Consider the following 23,991-nt stretch of genomic DNA (forward strand, 5'->3'; position numbering starts at 1 on the left):
AAGCAGCCATCCTCAGAAGAAAGCGGCAAATCAGAAGAGGAGGCAGACGTTGAAGATCCAGATTACAATTTCAGAGGTGTAGCTTGTGAGAGAAACCCTGTAACCCGAACGAGCGGCGCCTCTTCATTGATAGCTCATCCAGAAGTTTCAAATCTGTGCTGCTCCATAACGGGAATAAGTATCCGTCTGGCTCATTCGGTGTACCTCAAAGAAGAATACAACAGCGTCAAGATCTTGCTAGAAGCCTTGAAGTATGATGAGTATGACTGGGAGGTTATCGGATACTTCAAAATGGCGGTATTCCTGATGGGTCTCCAAGGAGGCTTTGCCAAGTTTCCCTGTTATCTTTGCCTTTGGGGCAGCAGGGACACCGCAGAGCACTACAACAGGAAGCACTGGCCACAACGGACCGAGCTCTCTATGACGAGGCACAATGTCAAGTGTGAGCCACTAGTGGACCTCCAGGAGGTGTTGCTCCCACAATTGCACATAAAATTGGGTCTTATGAAACAATTTGTCACAGCTCATGATAAGGAGTCTGCATCCTTCAAATACCTTCGAGATTTCTTCCCTAAGCTGTCTGATGCAGAGGTCACAGCTGGTGTCTTCATTGGACCACAAATAAAGAAGATTCTGGAGTGCATAGAATTCGCCAAGAAGCTCAGTAAAAAGAAAAACAAAACTTGAGGCAGCTTTGTCACAGTGGTTGTGGGTTTCTTGAGCAATCACAAGGCCCAAAATTATGTGGAACTGGTTGAGGCTCTGGTGATAACTATGGTAAAAGGGCTGCAGGATGTTCTTGAAAGTTCATATTCTTGAGTCACATCTTGATAAATTCAAGGAGAACATAACAGCATACTCATAGGATCAAGTCTAGCGCTTTCAGCAAGATATACTGGACTATAAACGCTAGTACGAAGGAGCGTATAACGAAAACATCATGGGAGACAATATCTGGGAGCTGATACGTGAAAGTGATTTACATTACAGTCGCAATCTCGAAAAACTACTCACTTCTAAACATTTTTGTTCATTTTTCTATAATTTTAGTGTAGATACATGTAAATCTTTATCCATATGTTGTTTTATTCAGACCTTATGTAAATGAAAATGTGCAAATTTGCCCGTTTTTACATTGAAGATAGGTTAATTTCTAAATTTCATTATCCAGGTCACAAAAGCAAAGTTTGAAGGGAATAATTTCCATTTTGTGTACTTTTACAACATAAGCAATTAAGAAATAACACATACTATCCAGGAACAACATTTGTGTTACATGGCGTTACAAAATAACTTTTTATTTTAACCAACGTTTCATCTTTGCATTCCAGTTTTATGTACTATCTCTAATGAAGTCATAAAGGTGAAATGTTGGTTAAAATAAAAAGTTGTTTTAATAATTATATGGAGTATAAAGGTGTGTTTTAAATAACCTTTTTATCAAAGTGTATGCACTAGAAATCTTGAAAGACAACAAAAAACTGTCGTTGGTTTGACCTGTAAATATACTTTAATCTGAAAACAAATTTATACAGAAAATTAAAACCGTAAATTTCCGTTACAACACAGCTAAAGATACGTTCTCACTAGAAGGACAAACTGCGTAAATACAATGACTTATTAGTATTTCGCAATCAACGCAGTAACTGTACTGTATCGAACTTACTGGACAGTTATACTGAATAGCATTCAGCTCAGCTTTTAGTATCAAATTCATAAGAAACATCCGCAATAAAAATATATGCACATTTCTGTTAACTTTATATTTACCTAACTTGAGTATTTTGAAATTCCTAAGGATCGTAACTTTATTTTGAAAAAGGTCTTTAATGATTGAAATTTCCAATACATAAAGCATTACATAAGCGGCCGACAAGAAAATGGGTCGTGTATAGCCAAGTAGTTAACGTTAGGGTTTTACTGTTGAAGCTCAATCATGTTTCTTATTTTGGAACCGTAGACGTGCTACATCAAAAGGATGGTCAAATCCCATCATTTGTTCAGACAAGAATAGCTCCAAAGTCGGCTGCAGATGCTGTTAGCTAAGTACCTTCCGTCTTGTCTACTGGTGTAAAATATATGCAAAAAGCCCTTTATGTAAATTAGCGCAGAAAATATAAAACAAATAAAACAATATCTAAGTTTGATTTTAAAATCACTCTATGCTCAAGTTCCGATGTCTATATTGATCGTTTCATGCACATGACTTAAAGATAATGAGCAAAACACGTAGCAATAAATTCACAAGATACATTATAATATATAAATAGTTGGTTAAAATTAGTATGTTTACATTCGTTTAATTTGTACATTCACTTAAAGAGTTTGTTCCCAAATAATGTGTTTTAAAATTAAGAACATACGATAACGTAAGCGTGTATTGCTCTACCCTTCTAATTTAAAAAAAAATATTTTTTTTTCGCCACCGACAAACGTTATCAAAATTAATTAAGGAGGATTATCGATCGTTTGTCATCTAAATTGTAAGAAACAGGTTCTAAGCGGTTTCAATTTTCTATCATGAGAAGCAGGATGTAACATTAACGTTAATTGCTCCATTTGCTCGTAAATTGTAAAGATGTCTTCACAGAGACACAACCCTATCCTCGGTCAATTAGAAAATACGAATATAAAACCATTACAGTTTGTGTGATGTATTATTTTATTCGTTAAATCATTAATATTTTAGTTAAAATAGCCCCTTAATTCTTTTCTTCCACTTATATAAAACAGAACAATAGACAGTTTTATTTTTAATAAATAGCTACTGTAGTTACCTGATAAAACTCGCTATTGCCGAATAAAATATTAAATAATTAAGAATATTATTTTAATTTTAAATGTAAAACATGTGAACCTTAGAGAAAATGGATCCCTCAATAACTAATAAATGGGTTATTGTATACATATCATGTGTGTATATGATAAAAATTTAACAACTTTGTTGGTACGCCTACTTTCGGGGACTCAGCGTGGATTGGAAGTTAAGGAGTTTGGACTGTGGATCTGGGGATTCAAGGTTCATGTTTGTTTTTTGGAAAATCACATTCCGCATTTTAAGATCATGAATGTGTTATAAGAGTAATGGTCAAATTTCACTACTTGATTGCCGTTGACTATCTTTCTTCCCTCTAATCTATAACTTAAAAATTCAAGTAGCTTACCGTAGCTTTGCGCAGATATTCGAATTAAGTAAACACAAGCTATCATTTCACTACCTGTAATATCAAGGTCTTACTCATGAAGAGCAGGTAGCATCAAGCAGCCACTCATATGTAATCTGATGACATTGAAATTCACGCTGCAAAAATTCCACAGAACATTATATCATGCAGCCTATAACAGATTTATTTAGAGTGAATTACCATTTTAAGTTAGTGTCTAATATAAAGTTATAACAACATTTTAAACATTGTGCAATATTTTACAGTATAATTACACTACATAAAATGTATGTTTATATATTCATTTCTTGAGATTGAACTATCATCACAAACTATCACTTTGTGAACACTGCTATATCCAATAAAATGAATGAGTAATATGTTGTTAATATTTAAACTTTTCGCTCGTGTTTGTTTTATTGTTGCAAAAAGCTACAAAATAAACTATCTATACTCTGTCCAACGAGGAAAATAGAATCTCAGCTTTTAGCGTTGTAAGTCAGGAAACATACTACTGATCCCTGTGGGATTATTGAGGCTTGGAAGCTGCATTGAATTATTTAAATGAGATTCCTTGTTTTTGGCTTAATGTGGATCTCAAACTGTCATTCCCATAATATTCAACAGCTCAAATAAATCTACTCAAACATTTCTTCATAAATAAACTAATAATTATCTAATAAAATGAATTCATATATATATAGCTTGATAGGTACAAATGAAATCACTCCTGTACTTTTAAAAATATGAGAAAATATTAAACACTACCAGAAAATCAAACAATCAGAGAAATAGTGTTTCTTAATAGTTTGTTTAATGAGAAACAGTAAACTGGGTTTTAGAAATCTTGTTATCTATATAACATGTAATCTTGTATCTACTAGTTTGATTTCAGTTTCAAATAATTGCCAACTAAATGCTAAGGGTTTCAACTGCTGCATAGCTGTTACATCAATCATAACGTCATAATACCACATGGGCTCGAACCAACTACGCATAGAGTTGCATATGTACGACAGTGAAAGACCTGTTGCCATGTAACATGTGAGTGTGATAAATGTGAAATATTTAGTCGAATAAAATATATAGTTACGATAGTTCTTGGTTCCGCAATAGCTTTACATTTAAGACACTCTATCTTTACCTTCTAAACTCAGTTTTGAATAATAGAAATTAATAACTGCGATTCTCAATATTTATGGTTAGGTGTTGCCTTTTATTTTAACTATTATTTTTAACAAATTTAAATTTTAACCAGCCATGAAACGATTTATATTCAGTAAATTTTGGAAAATCTGTAAGGTTCAATAACATTACTGTTTTTTGTCTTTTTTTTTTCTGAAAGTTGAGTACGTTCTGTTAAGACGATTTTTAGTATCCAAATCAGCAAATCACGTAACATATATTACAGACGATATAAAGTCGTAGTAGAACGGAATATATTAGAACTACATTTTGATTTTGTTTGGCGTTTTGTATGTTCTGTGATGCCACTGAAAATAAATCGCTTTTAGGAAGAGTGGCTAACAGCTCTTTTCAACGCAAGATATTCCATAAACTTATATCATAAAGATGTGTTCATATCAGGTACTTAGAATTTCCGAGACCGCGATATTCTTAGCTCTTAATGGCATTCGAAAACAAATGAATAGTGATGAACTGGAGACACTTGAACACCAAGAAGGAAACCTACGACAAGTCATATCCCAGCCGTGGTGAGCAATGTGCAGCGACTTGTAACAGTTGAGAATTCACGTACACAAAGTTCAATGACAAAATTATTCTATATGCTCAGGTAACAGTACGCAACATAGGCAAGAAGGATACACGTGGAAACGAGACCAACAATATATGGGTTCACCGTGAAAAGTCTTCTAGTTAGACCTCCCATTCGGTCGTTGCATACCTTATGCAGCTAATAAACAAGAATGCCATTTAAAGAAAAGTACGAATTAAACATCCACTTTTGTTTATTAAATAAAAATAACTACGTGGTGAGATTAAATCAATGGTTATTTATGCTATTTCATAAAAAAAACATACCAATCAAGTCGCCGTACGCAGAAGCTATAGATATGTTTGCGTTGGTATTGTTGAAACAGGCGTTGGGAAACAGTCGTCCTTGCACACTAAAGTATTAGAAAGTAAACAGAAAAGTGTAGCGTGCTTTTGACATGACAGCCTTACGTCGAAGCCTTTATATGTTGTACTGAACATAATTGATCAAATATTAGTAGTTGTGGACAGTGATTTAGTGATGCTAAATCAGTGCTACAAAATATTACTCCAAATTCTGTAATAAAACTCAAAATTATTTACTTTCTTTTCGCTTTTGGGTTTTCGTGGGTGGTTGAAGCTTACAATGAGGAATATAAAATTGTACAGACTTATTGTCGTACATCAAATAATACCTTTCTTCGTTTTGGAATTTCGCGCAAAGCTACACGAGAGCTATATGCGCTAGCCGTTCCTAATTTAGCAGTGTAAGACTAGAGGGAAGGCAGCCAGTCATCGCCACCCACCGCCAGCTCTTGGGCTACTCTTTCACCAGCGAATAATGAGATTGACTGTAACATTATAACGCCCTCACGGATGAAAAGGCGAGCATGTTTGGTGTGACAGGGATTAGAACCCGCGCCCCTCAGATTACGAGTCGAACGCCTCAACCCACCTGGCCATGTCGCGCCGAATAATATCTAACGTAGAAAGCTGTACATCCGCTTAACGCAACATGACAACGTAGGATAACTTCAGATATACGCAAAGTATTAAAACATAATGTTCTGTACGATTTATAAGCCTTTCGCTTACATGACAACGTAGGATAACTTCAGGAATACGCAAAGTATTAAAACATAATATTCTGTACGATTTATAAACCTTTCGCTTACATGACAACGTAGGATAACTTCAGGTATACGTAAAGTATTAAAACATAATATTCTGTACGATTTATAAACCTTTCGCTTACTTCTATGTGATTAAGAAGACTGTTAGAAACAGATCGTCAAATCGAACATGAGGATAACGCACATTTTGAAGTATAAATGCTATTTTTAGATGCTTAAGGTTATTTAGAATAAGAGCCAAGTATTTTATTATTCCTTTAAAATAATTTAATGTCTCAATAACGGGTTGAAATGACATTATTACTGACATAAGTCTCTCAGCAAGTTAAACCCTAGAAGACGTATAAATCTTTTTGTTTCCATAGTAACCAGATAAAGTGATACAGAATTAAAAAAAAAGTTTGTTGCTTCTCAGCTAGAAAATCGTTATTTTGACGTCAGTGAGTAAATGACTTGAAGAACAAGTATTATCCTCAAATTTAGTAACCTCGTTTACTGGAATCGAGTTGAAACTCATAGTTAGAACAGTCAGCATTTATATTTACTTTGTATACTTAACTGTTACTCTGTTGATATTATTTTACACTTCTAGGGTTTTTGATTTTTTCAAACAGTATGGTATCCCTAGACATGCTTATCAAAATTCCATGAAGGACTTTGTTTATGTTGGGTTTTTTTTTTTCTGTTCATAGTGTGCATTTAAACAACTATAACAAATTTTATTGGTAGAAGAAATCAAAAAGCATTTGGACTGAGTTGTAATATGTGGTACTGGTTTATGGAAAACTCACAAAACCAGGCGCGGAGTATGTAGAAAATAAAGATATATATAAAGCATTAGGTTCAACGCATATATTTCTTCAGGTTTTGAAATACAATAAAAGTTGTAATAGAAAGTAATATGCGTGTTGAACGAAATAGTAAAAAAACAATTGACTTTTTCAAAAGTAGTACAAAAGCACCAACAGTTTTCTACTTTTAATAGAGTGTCCGTCAAATCAGGAACCATACAAATGTCAACGTATTTTACAGAATATATTCTATATACTGTCTTTGGAATTTCAAACGAGTTTGGATTAACAATAGGATTAACTCTACATTCTCATGTTTTGAGAGTGTCAAAATCAGTCATATACATGAAATTAAGAAAATCTGCAAATTGCCTGTGATTCCAGACTTATCGGACATCCTGTAAAATCTGTTTTAATATCAAAACTATTTTTACACAATACATTTGTTTTACTTTGCAGGTCCTGGATGGCTATAATAAGTAATGTGGTAAGTTTGCTCGGTTCTTAATTTGGAGTTCAAACTAATTGTTGAATTTTTAATTGTTCTTTATTGAGAAAATTGAATGATAATTTAACTGAAAAATGTTTACTTTTTTTTTTTATCTTTAGAAGTGTATTTTGTTTTTTCACAATCACATAAATTCACCATTGATTCTCTCTACCTAATATACAGTTTAACATATTTGCATGGTGTATAAAACAGTATAAGAAATCTTGTTTTGGTATAATTTAATTCTAGTTTAAGTTACTTACATCGTACCACAACATAAGTCTTCATGTAAATGTATCTTCTATACATACAGTTGCCTCCACCCCCACCGCCGATAAGACCATCTTCTCAGTTACCTAGCAACGGTTGCGAAGGTGAGCTACTCTTTCAGCTTTTGATTACAACAACCTAGTGCTAAGCATTCTTTGTTAGCAGACAACTGTTTACCAAACAAAGTGTAATAATAGTTTATGCCTACTAATGGATAAAAGATAAACCCAGATATATTTTAATTGCTACTTTTAATAACAAAATTATTCCTTTGACTAAACTGTGATAGCTAGATAACTAGAAGAAAACAGACACAGTTAAAGAGATTCGTATAAATACTTCTTTACAGAAAATCCTATCCTCGTAATAGTGATCGATTTGCAATTAAAACTAATGAGCTCATTCAATATTTTACTTTCTAAATTAAATTATTTAAATGAATCTAGTATGTAAGTTATTCTAATTTTTTATCGTTTACATAACACCTGTTATTATTTAGCGAGCATATTGTTTACATAACACCTGTTATTATTTAGCGAGCATATTGTTTACATAACTACAAAATTTCGCACACTTCAATTCTTAAACATAACAACATTTGTCATTACAAAATTTTAGAAACTTCAGGTTTTAAAAAACTATTCTAATAAAGTTTTAAATAGAAAATTTCAACCAGTAATTTCCGAAGTGAACCAAATTTCAAGAGTTGCTTCAGTGTCTTAAGCTCTAAAATGATTTTGTTTCAATAAGCTATGTCCTTTCTAATATATTTTAATACACTGCGATTTTCTGAAACACGTGTTCCTATAATTCATCCATAATTCATAATTCATTCGGGTGATTTCTTCAGATTTTCACATGTCTACTGATTACAACAAACTAGTACCTCAGCCACTTGTTGCCAGCCCTATAGATTCCTTTAGCAGTTTATAGCGCATATTGAAGGGATTTAAACAAATAAAGTTGTGAAAGATAAGGAATAAAACATGAAATTTGTTTCAATTAGAAAGTATACTTTCGATACTTTTTAACTGTACGATAGCAGGAAGGACCTTTATATGTCATGGGAATGATCTTCACCAAAAAAAAAGAATTGGTTTCTTTCAACAACATTTTTATTCTGACTTCTTGCTTTGCAATGATATGAACATCATCACAAATTCGTTCATTTAGACAAATGTCATCAACTTTTCTATCTTCGCAGTGTTCAGTGACGAGCTTGCTTCCCAAACCTGTAGATACATGCGTATCTTATACTCATTACTCTGAATGTGGCCAGTCTTGGCCCAAATTACTTGATAGCAAGAGACGATGAAATATGACAGTGTTACCAGTTTCAATGTTGTACTCATAATGATATATATCACAATGTTACCAGTTTCAGTCTTATACTAATAGTGAAACATATTAGCGTTTCCAGTTTTAGTCTCATACCGCTAGTGGAACATATAGTATCTCGTGCTACCAGTGTTATACTGGAGCGCGTCTGCTGGTTATATTCTTTCCTACTTTGTCAAATGATCGGTTGTTTTGCTGGTTAGCTTTTAATATCTGTCGTATTTCAATGACATATATTGATTCAAAAAGACAAATTATTTTTCCTATTATTTTTTGACATCAACAATTACTACTGAATAATATATTTTAGTTTGTTTGTTTGGATATCCAATACTATTAGATAGCAGTCGTAAAGTCTTGCAATTTCTGTCTGACACCAAACACTTCTGTTTGCGTTATATGAAATTCTTAATGCGCAAAGCTACACAATTAAATATTTGCACGCCATCCACTGCGGAAAATCGAACCCCAAATCCGCAAACTTAATGCTAGCCCACAGGGGAATGTCAATTTCTGATGGATAAGACTGTTGTTGTTTGAACGTGTTTTTGTTAGAAAGTTCCATTTACTGTCAGACGGTGGTCATTAGTATTTGCTGAGTGGATTCTTCCTTCTTTCGTTTGCTTATTTGTTTGGATACTCTCGCTAGCTCACGTTAGGGCTCTTTGCGCTAGTTGTCATTAATGTTGAACTGTTAACCTAGAGAGAAAGTAGCTAGCCAGCAGCATTCACTATCAACTTTACAGCTACTTTAATCCAATTGTGAGACTTGACCTTCACTCTTAATAACACAACAACGACCTCAAACAGTGGAACCCAATTTTACGATAACTGGACATGAGCCGTTCATTCCCGTCTTAGCAACGGGAAGCTAGAACTATTCTCAACTGACCCTCTTTCTGTCTGATGTCAATAAACTGTTCGTGGTGATATTCTATTAGTGAATAACGTTACATATTATAATTTATTTCGGACTAATCTAAGATTTATTATGTTGCGTATGTTACTCCAAATAACCGGAAATTTGAATTTAAATTTAAAAGTTAATTAAATATAATTATATATTAAATTTATGATATTTGCCAACAAGACTGATACGCATAATATATTTTAATACAAATGTATTTTAATACTTCATTACACAAACAAAACCAATACATTTTATAATAACGGCTATTACTAATAGTTATTAGAAATTATTGTTTATATACATGACTTTTACAAACTTACAAACTATATTAAGTCTTATATCCGGTATAGAACTGAATATTTTAACGATAATCCAGGTCCACGACAAGCAAGTTAATTCTGAGTTGATATTGTCACACCTCGCTCAAGCTAACGATGTCTTTTCTTGGTTAACCTTACAAGATGAATTTTTCCGACGAAGATATTTAATCTCCTCGTACAAATAATAGCATCCGAAGTAATTCACTGAAAATGAGCGGTTTGTAATATTCAAAATGTTTAAACGTTCCTGGCCCAATTCTGTAGATTTCCGATTAATAAGCGTTAAAGGCCCGGCATGGCCAGGTAAGTTAAGGCGTTCGACTCGTAATCTGAGGATCACGGGTTCAAATCTCCTTCGCACCAAATATGCTCGCGCTTTCAGCTGTGTGGAAGTTATATTGTGACGGACAATCCCGCTATTCGTTGGTAAATGAGTAGCCCAAGAGTTGGCGGTGGGTGGTAATGACTAGCTGCCTTCCCTCTAGTCTTACACTGCTAAACTAGAGACGGCTAGCGCAGATAGCCCTCGAGTAGCTTTGCGCGAAATTCAAAAACAAAAAACCAATAAGCGTTAATCACAATTATAGCTTCTGACAGCTATGTTGGCGCGTTGGTTTATACCCTGTAAGGCAAATTCCTAGAACTTTCAATAATGCTTGAACACACTAGCGTTTTCATAAAACAAATATTCTTGATTCTTACTCTCAAGGATCGTATACAAATTTAGAGAACAGGCAGGACTTGCACTATACACAGCCAACAATATACGTCACATGCAAAAAAGAAAACTATACTGAAACTAACGTAGGCATTAAAATAAATAAAGAACGGTAAATCCGTTACAATGGTCGTAAAGTACATTTTGCTTACTTTTTGCCTGAAGTCAGTTATTTCTAATGGATGGTACTTGTTGTTTGTTAGACGACACACAGTGTCTACATTTACTGGCAGGTTGTAGTCGTTGTTATGTTCTTGATGTACCTTCTACTGTTTTTCTGTGATGTCAGCTATTTTTGCTGCATAAGGTATTTTATTTGTAAGAATTCAAAAGATCTCTGGATTGGTCTGTTGTATGGCTCGTCTCTTCAATGATCATTCATAATTTCTGGATCACTTTCTTCATTCATTATACAAATTCTTATTACCACTAGAAATAGGTCCAATTCTAGTTATCCGTATAAAACGTGTATAAACAGTTAAAATAATTAAACAATCTAATGATTCAATCATGTAGCTGTTGTTTCTTCCGCTAATAAAACAATAATTAATGATTAGTTCTTAAGTTATTATTATTATTAGAATTTCAGTATTTCTTGTATATTTTTGTTACCATACAAACATCTTTCAGCATACTTGCTTTAAACATAGAATATTACAACATATCTGTAATCTTCATAATTCTTGAAAATGTTTATGTAGTAGCATAAGCTACTTAAAACGTTTAAGTGTATGGGATGACACATTATGGAACTTAACATTGGGTATCTGTTGTGCCCATCGAACCCCAGCTTTTAGCATGGTAAGTTGTTTAACATACTGTTTTAGTGTTTTTAGTACAATGAAATTTAGTTGTAAAATTTTTTATTTGTTTTATTGTGAAGCACAAAGATACACAATAGGTTGTGCTGTGCCCTCTACAGGTATCAAAACCCAGTTTTTAGAATTATTATCCTTCAGACTTACTGCTGAGCCACTTGGAGCTGTATTTAGAGAGATCTAGTGGACTGTATCATTCTTCCTATTTCGCTTTTTTTATTTCTACACTATCAGTGATAGTGTACTAGCATGTACGGAACGTGTGATGTTGGTTTCTTTCCGTTAAATATATGTATGTGTGTGTGCGTAAGTTCTTATACGTGGACATATATATATATATATAGTTATATATATATATAACTTGGTGTTGTTTCATACGAGGGTTAAAATAATAAGGTTGAGAAAAACAACCAGAATAGTTGAATTACTGAACACTAATATAAATCATCTGTACGACCATGATTGAAGCGATTTCCTTTCGCTCTAGTTTTAACCTTTTTGTCTGCAAAGAAAACTATCAGAATTTTAACGTTCACTATTAGCATTGCACAGCCTGAGTTACTCAGTGCTTGAGCAATTTCCAATGGGTGTTTCTGAGAATTTACCAGTTCAGGGGCCTGAGAGACAGAACAGAAGGAACACGCCCTTCGCCCCCACACACTTTTCCAGTTAGTGTATATGCACGGTTATTATAAAGTGTTGAATTAATTTAGTTTTTGATTCTCCTCACTTTCTAACAAAGTTGGCAATCATGATTAATAACAAGTTATCAATTTTTTTTACTGAACATTTCAGGATGCAGCAGAAATACGTTCTTTCCCTCTGATGGCTTGTCTCAACCACAATCAGACGTTTCCACTTCAGATTGCTGTAATGATGATGATCTTGCCATGAGCTTATTTCTTGGAACCACCATGGGATGGGGCTTAGGATTGGGTTGGTGCGGGGAGTGGGGCTGGGCTAGTGGTTGTCACGACATTGGAAATCATTGGTATAATAACGGAGATCATAATTTTACTAATAACCAAAGTGATATCTATCATGAATCGATTGGAATCAATGATGATACTTATGATACTGGTGGACTTGATTCCACAGATTTTGATATGTGCGCAGATTTTGGCACATTTTGAAAATATAGGTTGTGGCAAGAATTGAATTTGAATAGGTAATTACTATTCACTATGTACTTAGAAATAGTGGACAATAATTCGTGAAAATATTACTGGCAATAGGACTGTGCCACTTCACTGGTCTATTGGAACAAATCGAAATATGTTACTGTTAGAGATAAACCTCAAAAATATTCATTCCTCATTAGAAACCTTATTTATTATTCGTTAGATTTCACAAGGGTTGAAAAAATTACTTATATGTCTATATAAATGTTAACTGTTATACAGTCTACCAGTTCCCTTAATAGTATCGAGAAAAAATTAAACAGTAACCAAACTTTGTAAACTGTAGATATATAAACATTTTCCCTATTGGTTTCTAGTGGCTTTAAATGTGTCTTAGTAGCCAAGAATAGAACCCAAATAACAAACAGTGTGTAATAATATTAATGTGTTGGTGCTTCATATGTTACCCTTAGCAGAAATAATATTAATCTACTTCTTAGTCCCTTGGTAAACAACACTTTTCACTTTGACTAGCTGATAATTTTGACATGCTGCGTTGTTCCAAATGAACCTGTGAAGTCTTAGTGCTATTGTTTACATTTATGGAATAGCAAGTATAATTGTTCCTTTAGAAGAATATCTTATCAGTTCATTAATGTAGTAGATGATCGTAGCTTTTATAGAATAGCTATAAAATGATATAATTTATTTTATAAAGCTAGAACGTGTAGGACAAATGTACATTTTGTTCGCACATGATTAATACGATAAGTCTTATATAAATGGTTTGACACAAAACTTTTGAATACGTGAGTATTCTTTGTGCAAGTCACTTTCATAAAGTGGCAAAATATTTGTGCATTTATACAAAATATGTAAAAACGTGACAGAGTCATGAATATATAAATATCTAGATACATTTACACTAATATAAGTTTGGCATAGTGCACTAAATCATAATTTTTTGTTAGATGATGTAGTTTGTAAACTACAACAGAACTAAGGTATTTTGTCAGTTGTAATATTACTGTTAAATACATGTACGTTTTTAAGTGGATATTGATGTTCGAATGGTTACAAATGTTTGCTAATATGTATTATTATGATTAACTTAAATGAATATCCTTACAAGTAGGGAAAAGAAAAAAAGATTATTGTTAACTACAGCGTTTTCAATAAAAAAAAAGTTGGCTATCATTTAACTGCTGAAACTCAAACCTTATCAGTTTTAATGTTTTCAATGCTATAAAATTTGGTTGGAACCTGAAATTATAAATAATTGTTATTGCTGCTAGTGTTTTTAATAAAAAAGTTGGCTACCAATTAACAGTTAAACAAAAAAAGAAATAACTGTTATTGTTTCAGTATTTTTAATAAAAAAAGTTAACTACCAGTTAACAGTTGAAACAAAAATAAGTTATTAGTTCTGATTTCTTTAACAGAAAAGTTGGCTATCACTTAAGAGTTGAAACAGATATTTGATATTTTCAACATGAACGACATCTTATGCAACATGCGGACAGGTCAAAAACATTAAGATTAAAGCAAAATTAGAAGTTTTGACCAGAGAGAAGACAAATAATCGGCACCACCTACACAAATATAAGGCCTTCGCAAATGAAAGAGCGGAGTGTGTTCATGGACATATCATGGTTCGAACCATGAACATTTTGATCTGCAACACGACATGAAACATGAGGTAACACTCAGCTCAGTTGAAACATAAAATAAATTATTAATACACAAGTTTTTAATAAAGAAGTTGGACAGCATTTGAAACTAATAATAGGACTTACTAGTTCTATCGTTTTTAATAAAGGAGGTAGCTATATTATTAGATAGAGAAAATGATATTTAATTGTACTAATAATACTAAAAATGCTGCTTTGCTAGAATTTGTTGCCTGAGGTTTACAATGCGATTACTATCGTATGTAAAGAATATGGACATATTAAAGAAATTGGAGAAAACAATAATTCCTTGCTATCCCTAACATTTCGATACAAAATACTCTAATTCATATTTTTGCTCATTTTTCTTTGTAGAAATATTCTTAAGCCTAAATTGTCATAAGATCTTGAAGGATAAATATTTTTGTGGTACGTTCGACAATTTATTCATAATATTCTACCAGTTTATCATTTAAAAAAAAACAAAAGTATGTTTTCTTTATTGAATTTTACTCCAATATTTGAGATTTGTGAATTTTGTAAACCCTATAATTCTGATTTCTTTTAAATTACTTTAAAATTATTTTAACTTCATTGTTAAAGCTGTTAAAAACTAGTCTTCAAATGGAAAACAAACCACATAATTTTTTGATGTCCATATAACTGTGTGTGTCCGAACAAATGCATTTTTAATTGATTATATTTCTTAAATTACGATGGGTCAAACAGATTTTTGATCCATTATTATTCTCTTCAAGACCAGAACCATCGAAAGTAATATGCCACATAATTCAAAGTTCGACTATTGTGAAAAAAAAAGTTCAAACTATGGATAGCCAAGAGATTCAGTAGATCTTTCTTTCGAAATATTTTTATGTAGCAATAGATAACTTGTGAACACCAGTATTACTACAGTTCCAAACATTAACCTACGAAGCAACTCTTTAAGAAATAGTTAACTGAAACAATAGCTTATAGATACGGATGTTTAAAGAGATCTGTTGGGTACTGGTGCAATTAAAATCTAGATTATCAACTGACTGTTCTTTAGGAGACAACAACAGTTGATAAAGTGGATGTACAAATAAACTGATTCAGTTGTACATCAACAGCAGATAACTGATTGGATATGCAAAGAACTCTATGTCATTAGTAAATGAACGACACTTGCTTTATTTTTTTGCAGTAGTATCTTAATCAATGGTGGACCAAAAACGGATGGTGGGTTGGATGTGCAGAACAATTTGTGTCACTTGTTAAACCAACAACTGTTATTAGATTGGATATGCAGAGATTTGTGTGTGTTTTCTTATAAATATTGTTAACTGAAGCTTCAATTTACAAATACAATAAAAGCGACAATTTTGAATTCACAGCGTATCAAGAAATCCATCTAATTATAAGTCATATTTTTTCCCTGTCGGACAGTGGTAAGTTTACAGACTTGAAACGTTGAAACTGAGGTTCGATTCCCGCAGTAAATCAAAGTAAGCAAGCAAACATATCAGATAAAGCTGACATAGAACAACTCTGATGATTGTATTATTATCTAGTGGTAAAGTGAGTCTTTGTCTCATAGCAAAATCCACATCGGGCGTTTTGCTGCATCCACTGCGGAAAATCGAACCCTTGATTTTAGCATTGTAAACTCCAGTGGTAGAATTCAGTCGCTCACTCTTTTAGCATCTTTCATTGTTGAGTAGGACTTCGTAAGTGCTGAACAGCACAACCTAAAAACAACACCGTAAAAACTCCTTATAAATCATGAACTTTACTAACATAATTTTTGGTGTGTGTCATGTTTCATGCATACTGTTCATAAGACAAAGCTTAACTATTTAAACTCAACTAGTTAATTTGTTCGTTTATGGCAATAAACATCTGTTTCTGGTTTCGCCAGTAATGTTTAAGGAGATCTCTCCATATTTAACTCTCTAACGACAATATTTTTGTTTCATAAACGATTTATATTAATAGTTTTGATCTTGCTGAAACAGAAGTTTGTATAAAATATCATATGATTGAGTTTTAGAGGACAAACAAACAACATATATTGAAAGTATTTAATGATATACGACAATAACAAACCAAATTTACTTAAACAATCAATAAAGATTTACCATGTTCTGAACATATAAAAATATTTAATATTTTTTTCCTTCCATATTCCATTCAGGGATTGATTAATACACTGCACAACACTTACAGTTCACTTTTCAACCTTACATTCAACTTACAGTTCTCCAACTTTCCTTTTACTCAGCTTACAGTAACTAACTAATTACCTAGCAGTTATATTCCAGTTCTACAGCTCTCCTTTCACTCAACTTACAGTGACTAACTAACTACCTAGCAGTTACACCCCAGCTCTCCAACTTTCCTTTCACTCAGCTTACAGTAACTAACTAATTACCTAGCAGTTATATTCCAGTTCTACAGCTCTCCTTTCACTCAACTTACAGTGACTAACTAACTACCTAGCAGTTACACCCCAGCTCTCTTTCCTTTTACTCAGCTTACAGTAACTAACTAATTACCTAGCAGTTATATTCCAGTTCTACAGCTCTCCTTTCACTCAACTTACAGTGACTAACTAACTACCTAGCAGTTACACCCCAGCTCTCCAACTTTCCTTTTACTCAGCTTACAGTGACTAACTAATTACCTAGCAGTTATATTCCAGTTCTACAGCTCTCCTTTCACTCAACTTACAGTGACTAACTAACTACCTAGCAGTTATATTCCAGTTCTACAGCTCTCCTTTCACTCAACTTACAGTGACTAACTAACTACCTAGCAGTTACACCCCAGCTCTCCAACTTTCCTTTTACTCAGCTTACAGTAACTAACTAATTACCTAGCAGTTATATTCCAGTTCTACAGCTCTCCTTTCACTCAACTTACAGTGACTAACTAACTACCTAGCAGTTACACCCCAGCTCTCCAACTTTCCTTTTACTCAGCTTACAGTGACTAACTAATTACCTAGCAGTTATATTCCAGTTCTACAGCTCTCCTTTCACTCAACTTACAGTGACTAACTAACTACCTAGCAGTTACACCCCAGCTCTCCAACTTTCCTTTCACTCAGCTTACAGTAACTAACTAATTACCTAGAGGTTACTCTCTCATTCCCTACCTCCTTCCAGCGGTATGTCTAAAGGTCTACATCGCTCCAACCAAATTTAAATACCCGTGTTGGGAAAAAATACACAGATAACCGAGCGTATAGCTGTATGCTTGACAACAACCACTTATCCCCTTTTCACTCAACTTACAGTGAATATCTAACACACTGGTTATTCGAATGGCCAATTTTATACGTTAAATAGTACTCCAATGAGCCTATCTTTATCACCTGTAGCAGCAAAAATAGTCATGCAGCATATTCAACACCTTATTTTAACACCATCAACTAGGATCTAGAGAGAAGATGAACTCAAAACCTTGTATTCTCACCTGAACAACCAATTTGACAGCATACAATTTGCCATAGAACTTGTAATCGACAACACTGTTTCATTCCTCTATGTCCTGGTTAACAAGGACATGAGTTTAGAAAACTTGACCACTACTGTTTATCGGAATGAAACAAACGAATAAATATTTAAATATTCGCACATACCATTCAACAGATGTCAAAACTGGGATTATTAAAACACTAAAATCTAGTACTACAAGTACATGCTCCTAGTTTTACTTAGACATCTTGAGATGATTTTTAAGAATAATGGTTATTCAAGTAAAACGATTCAACTTGTATTATATGTTTTATCTGAATCAACTACTAACAAACCACAACCTGAAAATGACAAAGAAAGGAAAAAGGCATTTCTTCCTTACATACCAGGCTTAAAAGAAAACATTCATAGAATAATGAATAAACTTAATATTACCCTAAGTCCTGTACTACACGACAGTCTTACGAAGGTAAAATCCCTAATTCACAATCCTCTCACAAAAATATGGTTTATAGCACTAGATGTGAGTGTGATAAACAATACATGGGGGAATACAATAATTATTACATGTAAGGTTTATAAACACTAAATATATACTAAGAACTGTACTATAAATACATCAGTTATTGCTTTGGACGTTCAGGAAGACGATCATATAACACACCTAAAAACAAGCAAAATTAATAGACAAGAAGAAAACACCAAACGGAAAAAAATTAAAGAAGCTATTGTCATCCAAGCAAAAGACAGTGGACGATCACTGGATACTAAACAAAACAACATCTACTCAATCCTGTATGAAAATCACTAACAAAAACATAAAATATATTATTTGTTGTGATTCTATGTAAAATTAAACCTTTAACTCTACAATGCATTACTTAAAATGTGATTTTTTTATTTCTCTAAATAATAGCAATAATGTTCATTATATTGAAGTAATCGATTTATATTATGTATTTATTATAATTTCTACATGATTAATAACTTTAATATCAGATGTCAGACGTTGTTACGACTGTTGGCGAGGTACCTATTTGAAACCAGTGTTCTACAAACAAACGAGTTTGTATCGCTCTGTACATTGTTGTTTGATGAAGTCACCAGTAAGAGGACCAAAAGCTCGCAAACAAATTTTAACATATAGAAAGGTCTGTTTGTAATATTACACGCTACCAAGCAGTTACACTGTCATTTTCTAAGTTTCTTTTCAATCAGTGTATTTTTTAACTTTTTCCATTTTCCTCTGTATTTCACTTATTTATTGACAAATGTTTGGCTAAAGTGTTCATAAATACGCTTCATATTATACCCTGCATAAATTCGTTGAAAAGAAAGTATACGGTAAACAGTTCCGAATCTCAGTATTTTTGTAAACTACCAACCAATAAAAACGACGTTCACATACAATGTGAATTTCGTAAAAGTGTTTATAGAATCGTTCTCACATTTTCGCAGTTTTCCACCTATCTAAAGTACAACTATCTTGATATTATTAGAACTGTACAATTGATAAAAGTTTACGAAAACATTTTAGTGAACAGAAACAACAAAATAATTATGAAAATAATTTGCAAAACATACAACGTGGGTGAATTTATAAAGGTGACGTTCTTTAGAAGATGTAATGGTTTTTAGCTCTTGTTTTGGAAATTTAACATTGTTAAACAAAATAAACTCTAATGTTTTATTAGCATTCACTAGATGGCGCGACATAACATGCTTTCAGTATACTTATGGCGTACGAGTTTTAGTTCAAAATCGATGGAAAGTTTTACAAATGATAGTAGAGTTGACATGTGTTTCTTTTACCCACAAGTTTAATGTATTTTTGTATATTAAGACAATAATTAGTTTGGTAATCTGTTTACTTTACCATTAATACTTTTTTCATTCAAACTTACACAATAATGAAACATTGAAATTAGAAACTGGCTGAAAATACACACTTCTAAACCATGTTGCAAACTACTTATGTATTAACACATTCATTAAGATTATTTTCATGTGCATTCTTAATTTATATAATGATGAATCTCCTGCCTTGTTCTTATAACTAATATTAACCTCTGATTAGTGAAGCTCATATACTAGCAATTAGTATTGCTAATTAAACTTACTTTTTTCACATTAAGTACGAAGTTTAACATACAATGTTTCATCAGTTAGATACCCTCTTTGATAACGATGTTTTCAGTGGCGCAATTCTTTTAAGAAATGTATTCTTACGTGAAAGTAAAAACCTTGAGATACATAAAAATTATTTTTAGTTTCTCTCTCCCCATTTCAAATATTATATGATTAGCTTAGGAGATGACCGTTGCTGAAGTTTAACATCTCTGTTTGAACATCACGCCCGTGAACAGGAAACTAGAAAACCTTACACTGGCTTACCCAGAATTTATTAGTAAATTAACAATTTTAGAAAGCTTTGAAATGAAATTATAAATTGACCTAAGTTCGAAATTAGGCACTTAGCGCAAACATGGAACCTATATACAGGTGATTTCGCATCTCAAAAATAATTACTTTTAAAATTGTATAAATCTTTATTTTAAGGATCACTTAATCAAGAACAAATTTCTATAAAATTCTATCTTTAAAATAAAAAAATGCAACATTTTTTTTATACCCCTCCTCTATTTTACTATCTTCCCAGTGACTTAGTGACTAGTTGGAGACCTATAACGTAAAAAATCAGGTTTTGGTGGACAAAGCACAACTATATGTAGCTTTGCTCTTCACAACAAACAAACAAACTATTTTTTATTACTTGCTCATACAAACTTAAAGAACGTAAAAAAAACTGAACTTATCATAGGCCTAGATTACAAACTTTTCATATAGGGTTTCGAACTGAACATTTAATCACCCTGAAGCAGTCATTTTAAGTGTTATTCGATAAAGAGTGTGATATTAATTTCTATAACGTAAAGATACAGAAAGTAACCTGTTCAACTGTTTGCTCCACATTATTTACATTATAACAAACACGAAACTAAAATTCGAGCTGTCAACTAAAAAATATTTTTTTCCCATCATTTAGTCAAAACTTAATAAACTCTGGCGAAACTACAAGGAATTTTGTGCTGAAATAACACGAAACTTGAGAAAAAATAAAGATTACACTAAATCCTATGTAACGAATAATCAAAACCTTGAACACTGAAAGAAAATGCAATCTATGCCTGTTGTAATCCATTATATCATAAGATAGGACAACATTTAAATAACTTTTCTTTCAAGTTTTAAAATCGAGTTTCTTTAAAAAGGCATATGGTTTGATGAATGACGAAAGATATAGAACTGAACTGATCATGCCTTATGAATGATAATTAACATGCATCCTGTGTTATTGTATCCCAATCACAGAAGGTTGCGTACTCGTGTATGTGTTCATTAGTATATATATGTTTTATTCATATACGTTTGTTAATATACATCTTTGTTGAATTGTATCTCTTGTAGTTGAGCTTGACAAGATGGTGAAAGCCCTGAGGCGCAGACGACATCCTGCAATTGACAACTTATATTTTTAATGACCCACCAATATTTTATGAAAGGTGATACTTATTTCAATTAATTACCTTGTTTATCTTAAGTCACAGAGCCACAGATAAGAAGTTATGGATAGTATAAACACATTCTAATTTACATCGTAAAACGCAGATTTTATTTCCGTAGCGTATGTTATATTGTTATATTTTCATGTGATTAACACGTTCATTTTTCTTTGAATAGTAAAGTTTCACGTACCTTAACAACAACAATCTTGTAAATAGTCTAATGCGCATGCTTGAAGGTAGACATATGATTGGACAACTTGAGTAAACAAGGAAAGAGTCGAAAAACGTCGTGCTTTGGTGTGTCAGGTTCAAAGAATGTTAGATCGAGTATATATGATGGAATTTATAATATTTTGATAGAACTTTCAGTTTAATCATGTGCTATACCTTATTACCAGAATAAAAATTAGTGTTGTTGTGTGTATCTAAGGCTTAACTACGTAGTTTTGATACTGACAGTGTCATATACAACGTTTTGACTCGCTCTTTTAAATGTCTACCACAAACAACACATCGTGGTATCGTAAAGGTAAGAACTTTCATTTCTCAGCGTGCGTCTCACAAAATTAGCAACCGATGATAGCTTAACAACTGTTCGTTTGGATTCGCTTTCCCTTCCTTCTCCTCTCGTGCAAGTCGAGATTTTCCTGTCACAAACAACGTATTACCGCAGTTTTATGGTGCCATGCGTTATAGGAAATAAACATTTTTGTACTGTGTGCAAACGTAGATAATGTAGGGATAACATAATCGCGCATGCAGATTTATCTCAGCATCGGGATTAATGCTTCAGTGTTTTGTGTTGTTGGCTTACAGCAGGACGTCTACATTGGCCGTTGGTTGTGGACGTTCTGTGCTACACTTGAGTTTGAGATGAGTCATTCACCCACTTTTTCCTTCCTTCGACGGTAAGTCTTCGTCTCTTATTGTTATTTCAGGTGTGAACGCTGTAGGAAAACGCAGGGTTATAAGAAATACGTTCATTTTATACAAACGTTCAGATAGATGGATATATTTCGCGAACTTTATAAAGCATTTTTAAGGCCAAAATGCTGATATAATGTGCATTCTTTGATTCTTGTGATTTCTTGTGATGTGTTATGACCGGTGATACAGACGTAATGTTTATTATAACAACAGTTACTTCTTTGATATTGAAAATGTTCCCAGAAAATCCTTTCATATTTTACTTCTAGTGAATGGGGTTGATTTTTAACTAACTGGAAAAGATAACTAATGGGAAATTATAAGAATTATCAAAACACAACAAAAATTAAATATACAGTAAGCAATTCCAAAGTAAGTAAAGTTGTGTTTTCTAAGTACCGTAACAAACAACTTCTAGTAGTTTCCCCGAAAGGGAAACGAAGGCCGCCTGGAGGGGTAACGTGTTTTAACCAATTACACCATTGTACAGTAGTGTGTTGTCTGTCAGTTACTCAGTAGACACGAAAATGACATTACGTAATGGACACTTAACGGTTTATAATGTCACGACGTCAGTAAAACGTGCGCATGTCATAAGCACGAGAGAATTAGGAACTCTGTAGGCTACAACAAAGCATGACATATAAACTTCAAAACAAATAAAAATATTTGTTACTCTTAACTTTGGCTTTGTTTACTTTTGAAACAGTACACTTATATGGACCCTAGGAATGTACAACCAGTGTATAACTTATACATTCTACGTGTTCAGTCAGTGGCTTTAACATGCAAATTGGAATAATTTTCGTAGTTAAATCTTGGGTTTACCTCCGAAAATATCACCAACAACGAGAGCACTCAGCTGATGAAACAACGCATTATAATTATTGCAAATAAGAAAGTAAGAAAAGTATATTAATTAAGTTAGTTAAGTTTATTCATGTGCACAACCAATTTTTAAAGGAAGGACTCACTTTCAATACACCAAAGAGAAAGACTTCTTCGAGTATCTATCTCAAGTTTTAAATGTATATGTATGTGTAGTTCAGATATATAGATCATATATACGGATTACGAATCTAGCATCCTAACCACCTGGCCATGCCGGGTCTCGAATTTAGTGATGATAAAATGAATGAAACACAGAAATAAATGAAGTAAAACATATGAAAACACAGAGTAATTAAGAATTGTACTACTACACTTTTTGAAAGTACAGGATGCAAGTCGGCCTGCCTGGAGGGTGAGTGGTAGGATGCTGCTACCTACGGGGTCGTTCTTCCCCGGTATGGCCAGGTGGTTAAGGCACTCGACTCGTAATCCGAGGGTCGCGGGTTCGAATCTCCGTCACACCAAACATGCTCGCTCTTTAACTATTAAATTAAGGACGGCTAGCGCAGATAGCCTTCGTGTAGCTCTGTGCGAAATTCAAAACAAACCAAACCGTTCTTCCCTCAATTCAGTATTTCACTTTTAGGCATAGCGGCAGATAGCTGCAGTACCTTTGCCGTATATACAAAAGCCAAATGTAAATTTTAAGCCTAAATAAAAAATATGCAAGAACGCAAAAAGGCTCTT

General features: G+C 33.1%; 1 protein-coding gene across 1 annotated transcript in view; it reads left to right on the top strand.

Moving 5' to 3' along the window:
- The window catches only part of LOC143252221 (uncharacterized), a 64,062-nt gene extending 49,963 nt beyond the window's left edge, over positions 1-14,099 (top strand). The window contains exons 4-6 of the mRNA XM_076504068.1: positions 7,264-7,291; positions 7,608-7,668; positions 12,464-14,099. Of these exons, the coding sequence (XP_076360183.1) occupies positions 7,264-7,291; positions 7,608-7,668; positions 12,464-12,801 (427 nt within the window). The 3' untranslated portion in view covers positions 12,802-14,099. The remainder of the gene's footprint in view (positions 1-7,263; positions 7,292-7,607; positions 7,669-12,463) is intronic.
- Positions 14,100-23,991: the final 9,892 nt, after the last annotated feature.

The sequence above is a fragment of the Tachypleus tridentatus genome, chromosome 1 (assembly GCF_004210375.1).
Source record: "Tachypleus tridentatus isolate NWPU-2018 chromosome 1, ASM421037v1, whole genome shotgun sequence".
In the NCBI taxonomy this organism is placed as follows: domain Eukaryota; kingdom Metazoa; phylum Arthropoda; class Merostomata; order Xiphosura; family Limulidae; genus Tachypleus; species Tachypleus tridentatus.